The sequence below is a fragment of the Squalius cephalus genome (genome assembly GCF_949319135.1).
Source record: "Squalius cephalus genome assembly, chromosome: 10".
NCBI lineage: Eukaryota > Metazoa > Chordata > Actinopteri > Cypriniformes > Leuciscidae > Squalius > Squalius cephalus.
Window position 1 is genome coordinate 43796652 of NC_137131.1, and position 21356 is coordinate 43818007.

The following is a 21356-nucleotide window of genomic DNA, read 5'->3' on the forward strand; positions in this document are numbered from 1 at the left end:
TAATTATGTTAAAACACAACCAACACCATCAGATCACCTTTTCTATTTGTTCATCTGGCTGTTATAACTCAGGTACAGCAGCCAAACAAAATCTGAAGTGAATGATTTAACCTGTTAAGCTGCAACCCCACTTTTGAAAAATCCCCAGAAATGACATACCCAAACTGAAACAGATACAGTTCATGAACCCTTTGCACTAAAAGCACAAGTATGATCTCATTTGAAAGCTGACACCTGGTAGTTTATTGTAAATGTAGAATTAATTATTGTCATAATGATTTTTTTTTTTTAAATAGCTTCAAAGTTTTGTAAAGTTATTAGAATTTTTTTTTATGAAACATATTAATGAAAATAAAATTGAAGTTGGCACTGGAGCAATCTAGAAATGCACTACAGCTAAAGCCACATGTCTGACCATGTTATATTTAAAATATGAAGATAATAAGTCTAAAACTCTGTATTTAGTTAAATGTTTTTCAAGATCATGTCATGACTTTATTTTGATTAGGCTACTCTAAAAATGCTACTGATGTTTAGTCGTCTTCTAAGCATCCATTCAGTCTTTTGTCTCTATTGTTTTGTGGTGCAAACGAGCCCCATTCAGTCTCAGTCTCCCCCTGCACACATTCACACCTCTCCAGACTGGTTATGGCTCGAAATATGCATTTCTTTTGTCTGCATTATAGTTACTAACGACTGGCTATTCATAGGGTTTCAATCCCTAATTTCTTTTATCAAAGTTCTCACTTCACATTTGAAGTGCACTAAATAGTGGTCAAATGCACTAAAACATATCAGTAAGCATTCTTATTTAGAACAAAATTCATAAAAGAATAACCCCTGGTGGCAGGTGCACCTGGGCTAGCTAGCATGTTAGCTTAGCACACCATCAATACACGACCATTTATGAGATTAAAACCATGTTTGTGCTCCAAACTTACTTCATAACGCAATCGAGTGTTTTAAATAATCTTCTCTGATCTAATTTGGCTTCAGATAAAAAAAAAATCAGACAGAAAACATTATTTATAGTTTTATGCACGATGATAAAGTCTATATCGATTAGCATTACATTATAAATATAATCTATTATTATGAAAATACCTGGCATGGCTTGAAGAACACAGGCAAATCAAATATCATAGCAAACATGTTTATTGTCTTCAAAACATCTTTTATCTGCATATTACAGCGGGATCTCTTGTTAGCTTTGTGTGTATCAGTGACGTCCTGGAATGTCACATGATCATGGCTCTTCTTCATGTTCCATATATGGACTATTTTTTGTGCATATAGCGCCCTCAGGCTATTGGTATGAATTGAAAACACTGCACATCTCAGTAAGAAGCGCTCACAATGATTACATCGACACATTTGGGTATAAATTCAATAAATATTATTCCTGTCTTTAGAAATATGACGTGAATCTATGAGAATATATCAATGTTTCTCCAAGTTTGCACATTTTTGAGCTAAAAGCCCTGAAGGACGTTGTTTTGTGTATCGCTGTCATGACGACAGCACGGGAGTTTTTTATGAATGGAAGCGGCTGACGCGCATAATTCATATTAAAGGTATCGACTCATTTTTTCATTTCATAACTCCTGACACAAATTAAGACATAACTGTCACTATAAGTTTCTCAGAATACAATAGTGGTCAAATACTGAAACTTGAGTATTATATCTTTTTAATGATGTATAGTTTGTCAAGGTATAACATTAAATCTGATAGTAACTTTGAACTATATAAATAAAAAAACGCTTCAGTGCGCCCACGCACTGGTGAAGCTTAACAGGTTAAGGGTCAAGAGCCCAACTAAAACGGACACTGATCACCATAATGGTGACTTAAAATTACAGTTTTCTCCTTCAGTGATTCTGCTTGTTAACATCAGGTGTCTTCAATGTTGGCAATAAAAAAATAAAGAGTTCTTAATTCATCTTTGAGTCTGTCTGTTATTCAGATATTTTTGTTGAAAATTTTTTTTGTAAATTTTACTCATTTTAAACTTTTAAGGAATTAATTTGATTATTACTCAATTCTAATTTGTTAAATGTAATTAATAATATTGCTTGTAATCTGTTGCCACAATTTTATTGATTAGATATAGCGTATTCATTTTTACAGTGTAAAGCTGGTTTTATTATAGTAAATGTGTAGTAACCATGTTGTGGTTTTTTTTTTTGGCAGATTGATTATCATTTGAAAATTAGCATTAAATTATGGTTAGTGTTGCAAAACATTTACATTTAGTCATTTAGCAGACGCTTTTAAATGTACAAATTACTTACAAATTAGGACTAAATTAAGCGAGTCATCGTGAAGAGGCAAAAACAACACAAGAAGTGCTCAAAATACAAAGGTCAGGCATATGCAGAGTAGCATAAGCCAGACAAGGGAGGACTAAAGAAAAAGGAAAGATTTTTTTTTTCTTGAGGTTAAGTGCTCATGGAAGAGATGAGTTTTCAGCTGTCTTTTGAATGTTGTCAGGGATTCTGCATCCCGGATGAGGGTGGGGAGATCATTCCACCATCATGGAACCGTGAATGAGAATGTTCTGGAAAGTGATTTTGTGGCTCTCTGTGATGGAACCACGAGACGTCGCTCGTTGACCGATCGTAGGCTTCCGGTAGGGATGTAGACTCGTAGGAGCGAGTGAACAACAACAACAACAACAACAACAACAACCTTTATTTATAAAGCACATTTAACACAATACAAATTGATCCAAAGTGCTGTATATAGTGCATAGCAGGACTACACTATAAAAAACAACAATCACAAGTTTCCAAAAGCTAAAGAATAAAAATGTGTTTTCAGGGAAGATTTAAAAATGTCCAATGAAGGAGCAGATCTCCCATGATAAGGGAGAGCATTCCAAGCCTGGGCCCAGCCACAGAAAAGGCCCGATCACCCTTTAATAATTTGTAGCGACAACGTGACACATTTAAAAGCAAGTGATTTGAAGATCTAAGTGCCCTAGCAGGACAGTATGGCACAATAAGATCACAAATATACATTGGTGCACAGCCAGACAACGCCTTATAAACAAACATAAGGATCTTAAAATCAACTCTAAACTTAATGAGAAGCCAGTGAAGGGATGCCAAAACAGGAGAAATATGATCCCTCTTTCTAGACCCAGTCTAAAGTCTTGCAGCTGCATTTTGAACAATTTGTAATCGAGATAGTGAAGATTAAATAAAGAGAGTTGCAATAGTCTAATCGTGATGTTACAAATGCATGAATTGCAACTTCTAAATCTTTGCTTGAAAGAAGGCTCTTCAACTTTGCAATAGATCTTAAATGGAAAAAGCTTCCTCTAATAATCGCACTAATTTGTTTATCAAAAAATAGTGAAGAGTCAAAGATCACTCCAAGGTTTTTGATTTGTTTGCATACATTTGTTGAGAGAGGACCTAACTGGGCTTTCAGAGCAGGAGAGGAATCTGCCGAACAACCTAAAATTAAAACCTCTGTTTTATCCTCATTTAGCTGCAGAAAATTATTTGTCATCCATCTCTTGATATCATCTACACATTCCAATAACACATTAAATGAAGCAGTGGTGTCAAGCCTTACTGGAAGGTAAAGCTGAGAATCATCAGCATAACAGTGATATGAAATGTTAGCATATAAAGGGAAAACAATAGAGGTCCCAAAATAGATCCCTGGGGCACACCAAACAAAACAGGCGCAGATGACGAGGAACAATGTCCAAAATTTACAGAAAAAGTCCTCGAGGTAGGAAGCAAACCACTTTAATACAGTGCCCTTGACACCTTCTAGCCGTTCAAGAAGAATGTTGTGGTCAATGGTATCAAATGCAGCGCTCAGGTCTAACAAAACCAGCACAACACAAAAGCCTGAATCTAGAGCAAGCAAGATATCATTTGTAACCCTCAACAGAGCTGACTCAGTGCTATGTAATGATCTAAAGCCAGATTGGAACATGTCCAAAATATTAAAAGAATTAAAATAAAACTGGAGCTGTGAGAAAACTACTTTCTCTAAAAGCTTAGAGATAAAAGGGTAGTTTAGAGATCGGCCGATAGTTACTGCACATTTCTGGATCAAGTTGAGTTTTTTTCAACATAGGTTGCACAATTGCATGTTTAAAACTAGCTGGAACGACACCTTTGTCTAAAGAGCTGTTTATGATAGTGGTTACCATATGACTAATGGTAGAATAAACATCCTTAAAAAGATGAGCCGGGATAATATCTAACTTAGAACCAGAACACAGAACACTAGAGATTATATCAGCTAGCTGAGTTGGAGAGACAGGTTTAAAGTTAGACAGACAACTCATAGGACAGGGCAGTTGCAAATGACATGGTTCAGAGCAGTGGTTCTCAACTCCAGTCCTCGGGACCCGCTGCTCTGCACATTTTGTATGTCTCCCTTATTTAACACACCTGAATCAGATCATCAGCTCGTTAAGAGAGACTCCATGAACTGAACTGAGTGTGTCAGATAAGAGAGACATACAAAATGTGCAGAGCAACGGGTCCCGAGGACTGGAGTTGAGAACCACTGGTTCAGAGGGAACAATGGAGCTGAGTAGGAAAGTGAAAGCAGGAGGGAGCTGAGCCTGTGGTAGATCTGTAAGCAAGCGTCAATGCCTTGAACTTGATGCGAGTGGTAGCCAGAGCAGAGAGATGAACAGAGGAGTGACGTGTTGAAGACGAGATGAGCTGCAGCGTTCTGAATCATTTGTAGAGGTTTAGTTGCACATGATGGAAGTCCAGCCAGAAGAGCATTGCAGTAATCAAGCCTAGAGATGGCCAGGAGTTGTGTTGCATGCTCAGTTAGGAAAGGCCAGGGGCCTCATTTATAAAACTGTGCGTAGGAACCTTACTAAAAGTGTACGTGCGCCCGAAAGCCAAAAATGGCGTACGCAAAAAAATATTCAGACTTATAAAACCGTGCGTACGCCAGAACCTGCGCAGAATTCACTTTATAAATCCCAGTCAGCGGAAGATTGTGCGCACATGCGTCTCCACCCGAAATAACCATATATGGAGCTTACAACGCCTAGTTTTACTATGCAGATCCTCATCTACATATCATTTACATATGATTATTCATCCACATGATAACTAAACGTTATCACATGGATGAATAATCATATGCAAATGATATAAACGGTACAAGAAACATTACATTAATACAAATCAAGTAGTTGTCTATCCTTGCCTTGTTTTTGAATAGCCTACATAAATCAAATAGTGTAAAATACATTTCAGAGAAAGTTTTTCTCAATCTTTTCCACTTGCCGAATTGTATTTTTAATTGATTTATATTTTTAATGGAAACAGATAGGCCTTGGGCATTATTTGCATGAAACTATTTTCTCAGACAATCTGGTATTATCATGATAAGCAATTATCTCTGTGGTTAAAACATTAAAGCACGCCACAGGAAAAGTGTTCAAAAACATCGCATCCACAACTAATATTTCTAATGATTGAATTTAAAAAAATGTTGTAACTTCAGTAATGATTTCATGTTTAAGTGTTTAACTCCATTAATTTGAATGGCATATTTAATATAAATGTTTATATCAGAAGTATTTTATTTATTTAAACTGTTATTTGCGTCAGTTTCACTAAACGGCTCAACACGCTCGCTGCCGCGGACATTTAAGAAGGGATGGATATTTGCTTCAAGTGACAGGCTTGGTGATTGAAATTGTATTTGTATAATCTTTCTGTATATGTTTAATTTTCTTTAGATTTTCTGTATAAAAGTGACCAAAAATACATTTAACTCCAGCTCACCATCGGTGTCGCCAAAGTGCTCCATCTCCAAAACGTTCGTACGCATGGGTCAGAGTTTGCGTGCAGGTGCGCAAATTTTCCCGTCAAGTTTTTCTTTATAAATCCCACCTTTTGCGCAGGAACTGGCGTACGCATGTTTTCAGCCCCGTTTTGTGCGTACGCAAGCTTTATAAATGAGGCCCCTGATCTTCCTCGTGTTGTGCATTGCAAACCGGCATGATCGAGTTGTCTTTGTAATTGACCATGATTGATTTATGGTTACCATGACTCAACTATATTTACGACCAATAAAACCATGGTTAATTTTCATAAAGACATCATGATGTCTCACAGTTTCTAAATCATCTTTTCAAGACATGTTTATAAATGTTGAATTCATTTTATTTCATGTCTATAGAGTTCATTTTCGTCTAGATTTTGATCTCAGAAACACGTCCTGTGTGAACAGACACTGTGTCTATATACAAGTCTCTTTAAAACATCTGACATTTTTATTCAGATAGGGTTAGGGTTAACTTTTAATGAACCCGCTCATCAAGATTCTCTGCATCATGACAGACCGTATATCCAAGTGAAACGCTTCTGGAACAAGAACAAATGTGGGCGGGGCTTGATTGTGTCTGTGAGGAATTGATTGGGTGGTTGTGGTTTGCTATTGGCTGATCTCATGTGAGTGACAGGTTGCCCCGCCCTTGACATTAGAGAAGAGAAGAGATGCTGCAAGAGGAACTTATTCTGATTCAAGATTTTTAAAACAATATTGATGTGCACCCACAAATCATTTACAATAAACACTACAAAATTCCATTTAAAAAAATTTATTTCATGGTGACTTCAAACTATTAAAACCAAAAAAACAAACAAATCAAATCTAAAAAACAGTCCACTCCAGAGTTAAAAGAACATACTAAAATGGATTTTATTGAGAGATTGAGAAAAACAACAGAAATACAAAATTAACATCAGATCAGATAAAAAAATGGAGCGCAGGTTTAAGAAGCAGGTTAAAAGTTGAAGTGTCTGTGAGTTTGTCCAGTGCAAAACTGTGCAAGTCTTAAAGTCTTTTGTCGATGGTTTCAGTGGAGACGCCACAGGAGGTCCGGATCCTTCATAAACCCGGCATCACGTAGGCGATGTTATCCAGAGTGTTTGACTGATCACAAACAGAGACACGGAGTGAGAGTGATTATTATTTCCTTTATTTAACCAGGAGAATCACATTGAGATATCACTATCTCTTCTTTCAGAGAGACCTGGTCAAGACGGCAGCACATAAAGGTTCACACAAAAGAATCACAAAATGACAAAACCACAATTTACACTAAATAAATAATAGCAAATCAAGAAAAACAATTGCAAGTGTCCTTTAAAACATTGTGCAAGAGACGTTCAAAAGTGCTGACAATCCCCTTGGGACTATTAGCCGAATATGAGAACCAGATCTAGTGCGATTTTGCGTAATAAATTAAAAGATTTGATATATAGGAGGGTGATTTACCTAAAAGAATGTTTGCAATAAATAAGTACATATGTAGCTTTCTCCTTTGATATAAAGATAACTAAGCTAAAGAATCATATAAAATGCAATGATGCATCCGTGACTCTGCACCAGAAACAAAAGCGTAAAGCTGTGTGATACACAGAATATAATTTTCTAAGTAGAGATGTAGCTGCATGCATATATATAAGTTCAAGTCATTTGGATCACTGATGTTTATGTGTTTAAAATAATGAGTGGTCAGTACGTACCAGCACATGATGTGGGCAGCCGTTGAGTTCTGGGACCTGAGTGGTGAGGCAGGCCAGCGGACCCAGAGCACACAACACCGAGTCCAGGAGAACCGACAGAGAACCCGACACGGTCACCATGCCCTGAAACACACACCGGACAGTTAGACACAAAACACACACCGGACAGTTAGACACAAAACACACACCGGACAGTTAGACACAAAACACACACCGGACAGTTAGATACAAAACACACCTCGTGATGCTCACACACTTCAGCAGGTGTTTAACTGGTGCTCTTTGTGTGTCGGTCAAAAAGGACAGTTTTTTATTTATTTATTATTTCAATAAAATGATTGTATCATATTTTAGTTCGATAATGTTTTTTATTTAATATTTTGTATTTTTAGAGGATTTTATGGCAGTAAATTATATTTATGCAGTAATTATAATCCATTTATTCACTTTTTGAGTATGGACTTGAAAATAACAATTCCAACTTAAACGTTCATAAATCTTTGGATCACAGACTGAAGTTTGGTCTCTTTTTAAAGACAAACACTTGGCAGATCATTGTGAACTTAAAAAAAAAAGTTATACAATTTTACATTTATTATAAAAAAAATGCACAAAAAAATATTTTACATTTTTATATGAAATATATATTTTCCAAAATATGTTTTACTCTAAAACTTTCGAGCCATAAATCTAAACAAGCTGTGTACCAAATTTGAGGTTGACATCTCAAATAATGAGCTTTCAGTGAGATTGTGTTTGTCCGCAGTACCAAACGCTTCCACTAGAGGAAGTTCGCCTCCCATTCATTTCCATTTTTGAACAATACACGTGTGACTATTTTTTTCAGGACCATTTAACATTTATGAATCATGTCCATGATTTTGTGTGTTCACACAGCAAGTGCCAAAACCTTTACCAAGTTTCGGACCATTCCGATGAATTATACTTTTTTTCATTCTTTTTAATTCATTCGTAGAATAAAGAGGCGGGGCCTAGTTAAGTTAGTTAGAAGTGTGTTGAAACTGGCGGTTATGGTAAGCAGTGTGACTTTAATGTTTGTGTGTGTGAATGTGTGTGTGTGTGTGTGTGTATACCTCAGTCTCCTGCAGTCTGCGCCCGATCAGAGACAGAGACTCTCCCAGAAGCTGCAGGTGAGCGGCCGCATCGATCGGGTCCACGTCTGGGTCTCTGAGCGGAGAGAAAGCGGGAGCATTTGCCGATCCGTTCTGGACAGGAGTCACTGATGCTTCGGGTCTCTTCAACACAACGACTCCTCCTGCTGGAGTCACTGCACATGACTGATGACCTGACCAAACATCAACACCAAACATTAACATCAAACACCAAACACCAGCACCAAACACCAACACCAAACATCAACACCAAACATCAACACCAAACACCAACACCAAACACAACACCAAACATCAACACCAACACAACACCAAACACCAACACCAAACACCAACACCAAACATCAACACCAAACATCAACACCAAACACCCAACACCAAACATCAACACCAACACAACACCAAACACCAGCACCAAACACCAACACCAAACATCAACACCAAACATCAACACCAAACACCAACACCAAACACAACACCAAACACCCAACACCAAACACCAGCACCAAACACCAACACCAAACATCAACACCAAACATCAACACCAAACACCAACACCAAACACCAACACCAAACACCCAACACCAAACATCAACACCAACACAACACCAAACACCAACACCAAACACCAACACCAAACATCAACACCAAACATCAACACCAACACAACACCAAACACCAACACCAAACACCAGCACCAAACACCAGCACCAAACATCAACACCAATCATCAACACCAATCATCAACACCAATCATCAACACCAAACATCAACACCAAACATCAACACCAAACACCAGCACCAAACATCAACACCAAACATCAACACCAATCATCAACACCAATCATCAACACCAATCATCAACACCAAACATCAACACCAAATATCAACACCAAACACCAACACCAAACACCAACACCAATCAACACCAAACATCAACACCAATCATCAATACCAAACACCAACACCAATCAACACCAATCATCAACACCAATCAACACCAAACACCAACATCAATCATCAACACCAAACACCAAACATCAACACCAAATATCAACACCAAACACCAACACCAAACACCAACACCAATCAACACCAATCATCAACACCAATCAACACCAAACACCAACATCAATCATCAACACCAAACATCAACACCAAACACCAACACCAATCAACACCAATCATCAACACCAATCAACACCAAACACCAACATCAATCATCAACACCAAACATCAACACCAATCATCAATACCAAACACCAACACCAATCAACACCAATCATCAACACCAATCAACACCAAACACCAACATCAATCATCAACACCAAACATCAACACCAAACACCAACACCAATCAACACCAATCATCAACACCAATCAACACCAAACACCAACATCAATCATCAACACCAAACATCAACACCAAACATCAACACCAATCATCAATACCAAACACCAACACCAATCAACACCAAACACCAACACAACACCAACATCAACACCAATCATCAATACCAAACACCAACACCAATCAACACCAAACACCAACACCAATCATCAACACCAATCAACACCAAACACCAACATCAATCATCAACACCAAACATCAACACCAAATATCAACACCAAACACCAATCATCAACACCAATCAACACCAAACACCAACATAAACCATCAACACCAAACATCAACACCAAATATCAACACCAAACATCAACACCAATCATCAATACCAAACACCAACACCAATCATCAATACCAAACACCAACACCAATCAACACCAAACACCAACACAACACCAACACCAAACATCAACACCAATCATCAATACCAAACACCAACACCAATCAACACCAAACACCAACACCAATCATCAACACCAACACCAATCATCAACACCAATCAACACCAAACACCAAACACCAACACCAATCATCAACACCAATCATCAACACCAAACACCAACACCAAACATCACAGCGCTGAGAGTGACATCAGTGGCTACGTTTACATGCAACCAAATAATCCGTTAGTGAAAAGGAAGCACTGAAAAGCCTTCCTGTAAACACCTTAATTGATCCGATTGTGAATGGACCGAAACTGAATGGACTGCGCATGAGCAATGACGTAGAAATAGCGTAATGATGTGTGAACGAGCTGTTGTTCCTGTTGAATAAAGTGTCATATAAATGAATGTCCCGTCATTCTATAATCCTCCTTTCTCTGCGTCTGTGAGCGTCTGGCGACATATAAACGCGCACATCAACACGATCACGTTTAGCATTCATGTAAACACTACGTTCAGATTCATCAATCGGAATGAATTCAGTCCGATTGAAACAAAAGTTGTGCATGTAAACGTAGCCAGTGACCTGAAGGGATTTGAGTGCTGACCTTTAACCCTGCTGTTGTCTTTGAGCGGTCGCGGCATTTGCTGCTGTTTGACGTGCTTGACGTGTTTGACGCTCTCTTTCAACTGTTTGCGCTGCAGGTACTCCGATCTCTCTCGCCACACCTGAAAACATCAATCCGTCAGCAAACACACTTTACACAGGTGCATGATGGGTAATGATGCTGTTTGCACCTGTTTGTCTCCCTCTGGCAGCTGCTTCCACGCATCAGCGAGTCTTTTGCTCAAGTCCCCAAAATCTGAGTTCAGATAAACACACACACAATAAATATTCACATACACTAGCAGTCAATAGATTGTGGTCTATACCATTTTTATTGTTTTTAAAAGAAAAGTCTCTTCTGCTCAACATATTTATTTGATAAATAATACAGTAAGAACTGTGAAATATTAGTATAATGTAAATCATCTGTTTTCTATGTGAATATACAGTAAAGTGTAATTTATTCCTGTGATTAAAGCTGAATGTTCAGCATCATTACTCCAGTCTTCAGTGTCACATGATCCTTCAGAAATCACTCTAATATGATGATCTGATATTCAAGAAACATTTATGATTATTATCAGTGTTTAAAACTGTTGTGCTGCTGCAGATTTTTGTGGGGTTAGGGTTAATATTTAAAAGTTTAAGGAAAGTAAGATTTTTTTTTAAATATAGAAATATTTTTATTCAGTATGGATGCATTAAATTGATCAAAAGTGACAGTAAAGATATTTATAATGTTACAAAAGATTATGTTTCAAATAAATGTTGTTCTTTTGAACTTTCTATTCATCAAAGAATCCTGAAAAATAAAATGTATGACGGTTTCCACAACAATCTGAAGCAGCACAACTGTTTACAACATTGATAAAATCATAAATGTTTCCTGAGCATCAAATCCTCATATTAGAGTGATTTCTGAAGGATCATGTGACACTGAAGACTGGAGTAATGATGCTGAAAATACAGCTTTGATCACAGGAATAAATTACACTTTACTATATATTCACATAGAAAACAGCTCAGTAACACATAAAGTATACACTAATAAAGTACTTACAAATCATTTGTAAACTATTAGTTTACAGTTAATTCATAGTTTATATATTATAGTTTCTATATTGTAAATATATTAATAGGCTATATACAAATAGTGAATTCTTCATTCATTGTCACTGTAATTAACAAAATTATTATTGTTTAATTTGCTCATATGTAAAGAGTTTTTTTAATGCTTTGTATAGGAGACTTTAAAGGAACACGCCGACTCTTTGGGACTTTATCTTATTCCCCGTATCCCCCAAAGTTAGATGAGTCCACACACACCCTTCTCATCTCCGTGCGTGCCGTAACTCTGTCTGACGCACACACCGCTAGCCTAGCTTAGCACAAAGACTGGAGGTAAATGGCTCCAGCTAGCATACTGCTCCCAGCAACCAATCTGATTGGCTGATCTATTCAGAGCTTTAATTTAGATGCTTAAAAGTGAAAAAGGATAAGAGATCCTCGTGCATGTTTCAGGAGCAAACAAACTCAACTGTGTTTGCTCACTTCACATATGAGGCTTTAAGCTAATAATCATACATACAGAGACACAAACAGGCTGATTGATGAAGATGAAGATGAACCCACCGAGGCCCGGCTCTTCCTCCAGAATGCTGTTTCTGTACTCCTTATAAAAGATCTGATACGCCGTCAAGACCTTCTTCTTCTGCACACACACACACACACACACACACACAAAGATAGACAGACAGACGTGTGAGTGAGACAGTCTCTGTGTTTCAGGCTCATCTGGTGTATCAGTGGTTTCCTCACCTTGTCTTTGCTCTTGCGTTTCCCTCCTTCCTTATTTTTCCTCCTCTTCTCCTCGTGGCTGTGATGGCCTGTAGTGAACGTGCTCCATTCTGTGCTGCCATTGGCTGAGAGAAGAGTGGCCAGAGGTCAAAGGTCAGCACAAGAGCAGCACACAGTTAAAGGTGCAGTGTGTAATTTTTAGTGGCATCTAGTGGTGAGTTTGTGAACTGCACCCAACAAAAGTTACAGTGACCAACAGGAAGTGATGTCGTAGTCTGAGACAGCAGAGAGTAGCCAGTTAAGCAATGAGGTTTCTTTACAGAGATAAATTAAGAAATTAGGTTTACTTAATTATTCAGTAAAACGATATGTTATTGCGAATATTATTGTTACATGTTCATCATTGTGTCAGTGTTTTATCCGCTGACTTTAGTTCGCTTCTTTACACGAAGAACAACATAGTGAGGAAACGCGTTTGTCCGTTCAGGGCTCCTGTAGAAACATGTGGATGTAAGCGGACCCGCGGTGTGTGTAGAGAGAAATGCTCATTCCAAGCTAATAAAAACGTAACGGTTCATTATGTAAGGTCTTTATACACCACTGAAAACATAGCTAGTTATATCATACTGCATTTCTGTCAACAGATCCTCCTAAATATCACACACTGCACCTTTAAGACACACAGAAGCGTTTCATTTGTACCTGCTGTTATTCTTTTGGCTGATTTACTGCTGTGCTTCTTCTCACGCGACCGGTCTCGCTCTTTCTTCTTCTTGCTCTTTTTGCTCTTCTTCTTCTTCCTGCTGCTGTGTTGAGACGAGGAATCGTGGATCAAGAGTTTCCCACCTTCACTGTCGTCAGCGGAGGACGAGCCGCTGCTGTCAGCCCCGTCGTGACATCCTGATGGACACAATCATCATTACAGACAAACGTTTAGGCTGATCAAACTCGTGTTGCTGAGAACGGTGTTTTCAAACATAATGACTTCCTTTTATCAGGTATTGCGTTTGGCTATATATTTAAACATGATTACAAACAACTTTGTCATAGATTAGATTTTATTTTGTATTTAAAATGTTGAATATTCTTGCTCAACTAACTGGTAAACAGTCTTCAACTGATCCTTAGATCTCACTCTGACATTTTCACACAACTGGCGTAACAGCGCAAACCGAAAAAGTTAAAGATTTTAAGGTCAAAATGCTTGTGTACATGCATTCATTTATAGACAATACATTTTTTCCAAAGATGTTTTGGGTCCCGCATTCGCTACTGCGGAATATGATTCTTAAATATATACATGCATGTGTGTGTGTATTTATATATGGGTCAATGACGTGACGGGGTCATTTTTTTTGTCCAAAGGCCTTAATAATAATAAAAAAACAAATATATAACATCCAAAGTATGTAAGGTAGTACAACTTGATCTCTTTTACTGAATCCAAAAGGTTTTAATTATATTTTACTACATATAAAGGTATTTTAAAGATTTTTAAGTGTCAAAAGGTAATTTGGTAAAACCGATATAGTAAATATTTAAATGGAATAATATTGCTTTTAATAACTAAAGGAACTACAATAATACAAATATAAAGCAGATAAGGCTCTTTTTTTTACATTTCCCTGTGCAATGTTTTACTTGAATATGTTGGAGTGTTTAGAGTAGTCCAATAAATGATTACATTTATGAGATCAGTGATAATTTGTTTTAATATTTCTTCTGTGGTACACACTATATACTATCTCAACATCAATGTCAAATCAGTTTTTAACTTTCAAATCAGTGGTTAAACCGAATGACTTTTTTGGTGACATTTTTTCCATCTTGTAAAAAAATGACAAAAAACAGTGTTAATTGATTGTACAAACCACAAAATCTTAAACTAAAAAAACTAAGTAAACTAAAAAATGGTTTCAAATATAGTTATATCTTCATTCTATTTTTTTACACTTTTAAAAACCTTATTCGTCAATGACCCATATTCAAAATAATTATACACAGTACACACACATATTATGTAAACACAAACTTTTCTTTTGGATGCGATTAATCGTTTCACAGCCCTAGTCTATGGTATCTCCTCACCTTCTAGCTCCACCTCCTCGCCCACCACAGGAAGCCCCTCCCGCACCACCTGTGGCTGTTTCCTGGAGGAGGCGGAGTCTCGGGGGTCCTTCCTGTAGGAGGCGGAGTCTCTGGGGTCCTTCCTGCAGGAGGCGGAGTCTCGGGGGTCCTTCCTGCAGGAGGCGGAGTCTCTGATGTCCTTCCTGCGCTCTTTAGACGAGGGGAACACCGTCTCTGTGCCCACTGCTGTGGGAGAGGTGATGGCCTGAAGGAGACCCATCGCTGTCTGAGGAGATCCCGCCGGCTCAACAGGCGTCAGGAGCGAGCGCTGGCTCTCTGAGGGACGCTTCTTCTTTTTGTGGTGAGATCCGGAGCTGTGATGATCTACACGAGAGAGACATGAACAACTCAATGCTAGGCTTGCTACGATAGTCGGAGTTACCGGTGTTCAGAAGCAAGACCGGTTACATCACTTGCCCACCGCGGCACTGCCCCCCCCACCGTCGATAAAAATAAATAAATAAATAATTTACTTCAGTTAGAGAACAGACACTACAATTAAAAACTGAACGGTGTCTGCTTAATAAATCGTGAGCTGAACGAGGGTCGCAGCACATCAGCAGCAGGAGTCAGATTTCACTAATCACGAGAGTGAGGAGCTGACGATGATGGCGGAGGGGTGTCAACGCAAAATGTAAAAGCGCCTATATAAACGAATTTGTCATTGTACTGCTTTGTTGTTGTGTTTTTCATTAAGAGTAATAGGCTAATGAACTCATCATTCAAGCAATCCGCCCCCGAATTGGCGCTAATTTGAAAGTGAAACTAAAATGTGCACGTGTCAAAACGCTTGCTCTGCTCCGAACCATTATGAATGCACATGCAGATGCGTGCATTTTACTTTCGACCTTTAAATTAGCGAATTAAAAGCCCCCGCCGGTGATACCGGTATTGTCACAGGTCGATTAACTCAACACGTCGATTAACGATTAACTCAAACTCAACACGCCATCAGAGTTGCCTAACAGAATTACACTGCTCCGTACAGAGTCGGTTCACTTAAAGGTGCAGTCTGTAAGAATGACAGCTAGTGGTCGAAATCAGTACTGCAGTTCAAATTCAAAATATCGGAGATCGTCGTTTCTCCCGCCTCCTGCTCCTCAGACTCGACGGCGCTCACACGGGTCAGTTTGAGGACACGCAACAGGAACGAGCGCAGTTGACAAAGAAAATGGGTAAATTGGCAACGTGCAGTATCGCACAGATCAAATCAAAAACAGACATTCCAAAAGTAAAATAACTGGCTGTAGAAGTGTTATCAGAGAAACGGGAATGAACTCAGAATGTTTCCTCAATATCTGCAAACATATTATGGTATTTTTATGCTTTAGTAGAGTGAAAAAGTTACATACAGCACCTTTTATTTATTTATTGCTTAATTATTATTAAGTAATATTATCAATGTGACTGTACTGACTCTTTCAGTATGAGAGACATGAACAACTCAACACGCCATCAGGGCTGCTCAACACACACACACACACACATATGGAAGCTTGTTTCCGCCACAGAATAAAACATTTTAAAAGATAATTGCGACTTTTTATCTCACAATTGCGAGTTTATATCTAGAAATTTTTAGAAAAAAAGTCAGAATTGTGAGATAAAAAGTGGAAACAAACTTCCATAGTATTGACGGATTTGACGAACTTTGCAACATTGACATGGTTACTAAACTGAATCAACACTGAACTGAATAATGACACTCTTGTCTTTTTAGAGCTGCTTTACAGAATAATTTGAATGTAATAGTAGTATTTGAGTTTATTGCCATTTCAGCATTACCGGCTATTACATGGCAGATACATATTAAACTTTTAGCAACATAATATCATAATTACAATATAATGAAAACAAACTTAGACAACAAAAAAGTACATGTAAAAAAGAAGTGCAATTCTATAGAAGATTCTTTAAAGCTACACTGTGTAACTTTTTTAGTTGATTCTTAGCAAAAAACACTTAGTTCTTTCAAAAATATATGTGCTCATTAATGTATATTTACTTCTTTCAAGTAATAAAGTATTCTCGTAAGTTTATAATCTGCCATTGAAAGTACATACGGGTGAGGGGTTCGAATGCCGGTCGCCATGTTGCCCCTCCATCTTGAAACTACATTAGCCAAAGAGGGACATGCCTGTAAATTCAAGCTTCGCCTTTTGCGTTTTTCACTCAGTGACACCGTGACGAATGCGAGGGGGAGATTACTCGCGAGCTCGCGAGTGCCGGCAGATTTGAAAGATAGTGTGTGTGTGTGTATGTGTGTGTGTGCGTGCGTGCGTACTCACATTTGAAAGAGAGAATTAAAACATCAACGCGACAGACAAATCAGCAAGACCATAGTCAATATTGGAGTAACTTTTCCCAGATGGAAAGAGCTCATGAGGAGAAAATATTTTAAAACGGACGCCGAGGTTGCCTGCTTTCTTCTCGACAGGTAATTCAGCCTGTTGTAATTCATTTGTGTAAATTCGACGTTTTATAGTTGCTTGTCTAACCATAGCATGGTTGTGCATAACGCCAGAACGACCTCTAGTATAACTTCATCCTCGCGTCAATGGTGAAAAAGTATTGTTTTCCTTGTAACATAAATCTGTGCTGCGACGGACCACAGGTGATGAATAGTTTTAAAGGCGCAATTTTTTAAGCTATATAAAAAAAAGGACACTGTAAATTTTAGTTATTTTTAATTGCTTTTACTTTGTACACATTGTAACGTTAGCCTAATCTGATTATGCTGGGATAGCCGATTCCATGGGTGACGTTTACCTCCTGTAGTTTTATTCATTTTAGACGTATTGTTTATTATTGTCATGGACGAAGTCGATAACTGGAAGCCATGTTAATCTTGGAATAATACGGCCACCGTAGGAGTTAAAACGCCCTCGGAATTGAGAGGAACAGAAACTAATATTCACTGGGTAGTCATATACAATTTCACCGCTAGATGGGGGTAAAAATCACACAGTGTAGCTTTAAATGTATTTGTGTTAAAAATTGTAAAAAAAAAAAGATAATAATCTGGACCTATAAATAAGTCCTTAAAAGTTTGTCCTGATAAAAAGTGCTGTCTCATAACATTAAAGACTGGGCAGTCCAAAAGAATATGTTTTATAGACAAGTTGGCACTAATTTGAATGTCTCATATTTGATGAAGTTTACATCACTGATTCTGTTTATTACAGTGAAGCTGCTTTGAAACAATCTAAATTGTATGAAGCGCTATAGAAATCAAGCTGATTTGTTCAAGACTTACCATGATTCCTGAGGTGATGATATATGCTTCTGAGGGACTCATTCTGAATCCTAAATAGCAGAACTACATTACCCATAATCCTGAAAAGTGATCCACCAATCAAATCAAGTCGCTGTTACGCCTACTCTCATAAAGTGCTGTGAGTCAGTCTCCTGACAAGTCATGTCAGCTTTATTTCTATAGCGCTTTATTCAAAACAGATTATTTCAAAGCAGCTTCACGGTAATAAACAGGAAAATAATGATCAATGATGCAAACAGAATTCAATTCTGTTTTAAAAGCAGCTCTTAAATAGACGATAGTGTCATTATTCAGCTGAAGTCGGTTCAGTGTTGATTCAGTTCTGTTCAATAACTGTGTACAGTCAATCTATTATGAAATTAGTTCAATTCAGCTATAATCTATAATAATTTAGCTCAATAACGTTCAAAAACATTGATGCTGCCAAATTCATCAATTGTGAAACAAAGTCGACAGAAAACAGTGATGTCATCATTCAAATCAATAAAGTTCTTATTTGAGTGTCATTGCAGTCAAATCAATAATATTACTGAATATTAAGTGTCTTTAACCCCCATATAAGCAAAACCAGCGGCGACAGTGGCAAGAAAGCCAAGCTCCATCAGATGACAGAAACGAAGAAAAAACCTTCAACTCTCAAACTACTGATTAACTTAAATGTTTATACTTTATGTATAATGTTTTGAAATTCTTCATGGGATGAGTAATTAATTCCCTTGTTCAATAACAGACAAGGTAGTAATTCAACCTCTAAGTTTCTGGAATATCGCTGGAGAAAAAATAACTTATATAATTGAAAGGCGAATGACTGTTGCGCTCTAAAGAAATAACTACAGTCACGCACCTCTGTAGAAATGATCCTCATAATGCTTCTTTTTCTTGTGAAACTCGCTGACAGGGTAAAAGTCATCAGCGTCCTGTAGAGAGCAGAGATCAGTTTCTACACAACACACACTGATGATGGTGATGATGGTGATGATGAAGTCAGTGATGCGAGTCTTTCATCGGTACCTTCAGCCGTTTCTTGGAGGTCTTGCGAACCTCTGCGTCGATGATCTCTTCTTCTCTCAGCAGATCTTTGTAGGATCTTCTTTTTTCTCTCTGACTGCGGCCGGCGACCAGACTCACCTCACCCTCCATCTACACACACACACACACACACACACACACACATTATACAGTGGCGAGAATAAGTTTGTGAACCCTTTGAGAGCATCTGGATTTCTCCATTAATTATTTATAAAATGTGGTCTGATCTTGAGTCACGATTATAGACAAACACATTCTGACTAAACTAATAACTAATTGTACTTTTCACAACTAATGATGGTGTATGATCATTGACGGCAGATGTGTTCACAAACTTATTTTTACAGCTGTAAATAGAAACAGATATTGTGTTACTGGTTTGTGTGGTTGTGTATTTACATGTATAGGTTTGCGAGTTATAGTGAGTATATAAATATGAATGAACGTGTTGTAGTGTGTATTTGAGTATGTATGAATGTATGTTTGTGTTGTTGTTATTAGCCCTCTATGCTAGTAACAAGCTAACTGGCAGAACTTTAAACACTATTAGTGATTTACAGTAAAATTCAGACAAAGCGAAGCATGTTCAACTGAGAATCAAAACATTAAACATGCGCACGATCGTGATAAATTGTAGTTTCATTCATTCGAATAATTTCCATATATTACCTTCATCAAATTTCATGCGTCTCCTGTCGCCATCTTGGCTCTGCGCTGCGCGGTCAGTTTCTCGCGCGACGGTTCGAGAGTGTGGCGTCATCGCGCACCCGGGCGCCTCTAGCGGACAGGCGGAACGAGCACCGCTGCAGTGCTCATCACGGTGAGCTGACTGACAAAGAGTAACTTACTCTCTTGAAATAAATATCTGCTTTTAAATATGAATGTGACTGTATTTTCTTATGGGTTTTCATTGGCACATATATTATAATATCCCTGCTGTTTGAGTCCAAACAACACCGACTGGAAAAGGCGAGAGAACTGAACTGATCGTTAACTGAATCAGACCGGTTTCTGCGTATCAAAACATTCATGTGACCTATATGTGTGTGATTGTGTGTGTGTGTGAGCATATGTTTATATAATGAATCACACAGAAGTGTTGAAACTTTTCTGAAGAAAAAAAAAAGAAGGCTGGAACAGCTAGTCTCGGGTTCAGAGTTCTGGATTGTGTCGAGTCACGTTTAGCCGTTCTGCGCGCTCATGTTTAGCCTATGTGTTTAGCGCACGCGCGCTCTCTCTCTCTGCTCGCTCATGGTTAGCGCGCGCGCGCTCTCTCTCTCTGCTCGCTCATGGTTATCGCGTTCACGCTGACTCACGGTTTCAACATCGCTCCAGATTTACTGCTGCGTTTCTTATCGCTACTCGGCAAATCACAGGCAATAATAATAAATCACGCGACTTTATTAGCATGCAGCTCTTATGTAAGATGATCTTCAAAACAGACTTGCATCATTCTCTTGATCTCATCTGTTATAATGTTTTTTTCACACTGACATTGATTGCAGGGTGTTTTAGAGCTGATCATGACCAGTGAACTATTCTCCTCCTCCCCCACTGAACTTTTACTGATCACATTCTGAGAACAGACAATCCCACATATCCCAATATCATGTGAACACATGTAGCTCAACAAGCAATTTTGCGTTTAAAAGACGTCTAATAGCCGTCCAAACACAGCCCTGACGTCTAGGCTAAAACAAGCCAAAGATTGGGCTGTCAGTGAAAATTTAATAGACGTCTAAACCATCGCCCAAGAATAGACTAGTCATCAATCAAAACAAGGAGAAGAAATGAGTGAAGAAATTAAACCAAACACCTTAATCACTGTTGACTTTGCTTCCATGATGGAATATCAAACATCTCGCAAGTTATTTAGGCAAAAACGACATGTAACCAAATTCAAGGTTATTTTGGCTAGAAGTGTGTTACTCATAGCCGGACTATATCGGGTCTATAGTTAAACTAGACGGTGAAATGACGGATATTGCTTGCTGGGAGGTGATCATGTGATTGAAATTGTTCCTCAGTCATGTTTTCTACATCTCTCCTCCTCCTGAGCC

General features: G+C 38.1%; 2 protein-coding genes across 2 annotated transcripts in view; one reads left to right on the forward strand and one right to left on the reverse strand.

The window, feature by feature from the left end:
- The window catches only part of LOC307165431 (G-protein coupled receptor 4-like), a 706289-nt gene that overhangs the window by 517793 nt on the left and 167140 nt on the right, over nucleotides 1–21356 (forward strand). The window lies entirely within an intron of this gene.
- hmgxb4b (HMG box domain containing 4b) lies at nucleotides 6681–20344 on the reverse strand. The gene is made up of 12 exons (XM_079883003.1): nucleotides 19966–20344; nucleotides 19279–19407; nucleotides 19112–19184; nucleotides 14952–15314; nucleotides 13566–13763; nucleotides 12885–12988; nucleotides 12699–12777; nucleotides 11258–11322; nucleotides 11068–11188; nucleotides 8630–8841; nucleotides 7536–7658; nucleotides 6681–6939 (listed from the first exon to the last, which is right to left on the reverse strand). Exons 1-12 carry the CDS (start codon nucleotides 19969–19971, stop codon nucleotides 6895–6897), a joined length of 1518 nt encoding a protein of 505 aa, XP_079739129.1. The 5' UTR covers nucleotides 19972–20344; the 3' UTR covers nucleotides 6681–6894.

Bases quoted from the DNA above. Each gene is read 5' to 3' on its own strand.
- hmgxb4b (XM_079883003.1), bottom strand. The intron at 13,764-14,951 runs GTGAGGAGATAC...TGTGTCCATCAG, and splicing joins CGAGGAGGTGGAGCTAGAAG to GATGTCACGACGGGGCTGAC. The intron at 7,659-8,629 runs GTATACACACAC...TGTGTGTTTCAG, and splicing joins GCAGACTGCAGGAGACTGAG to GGCATGGTGACCGTGTCGGG.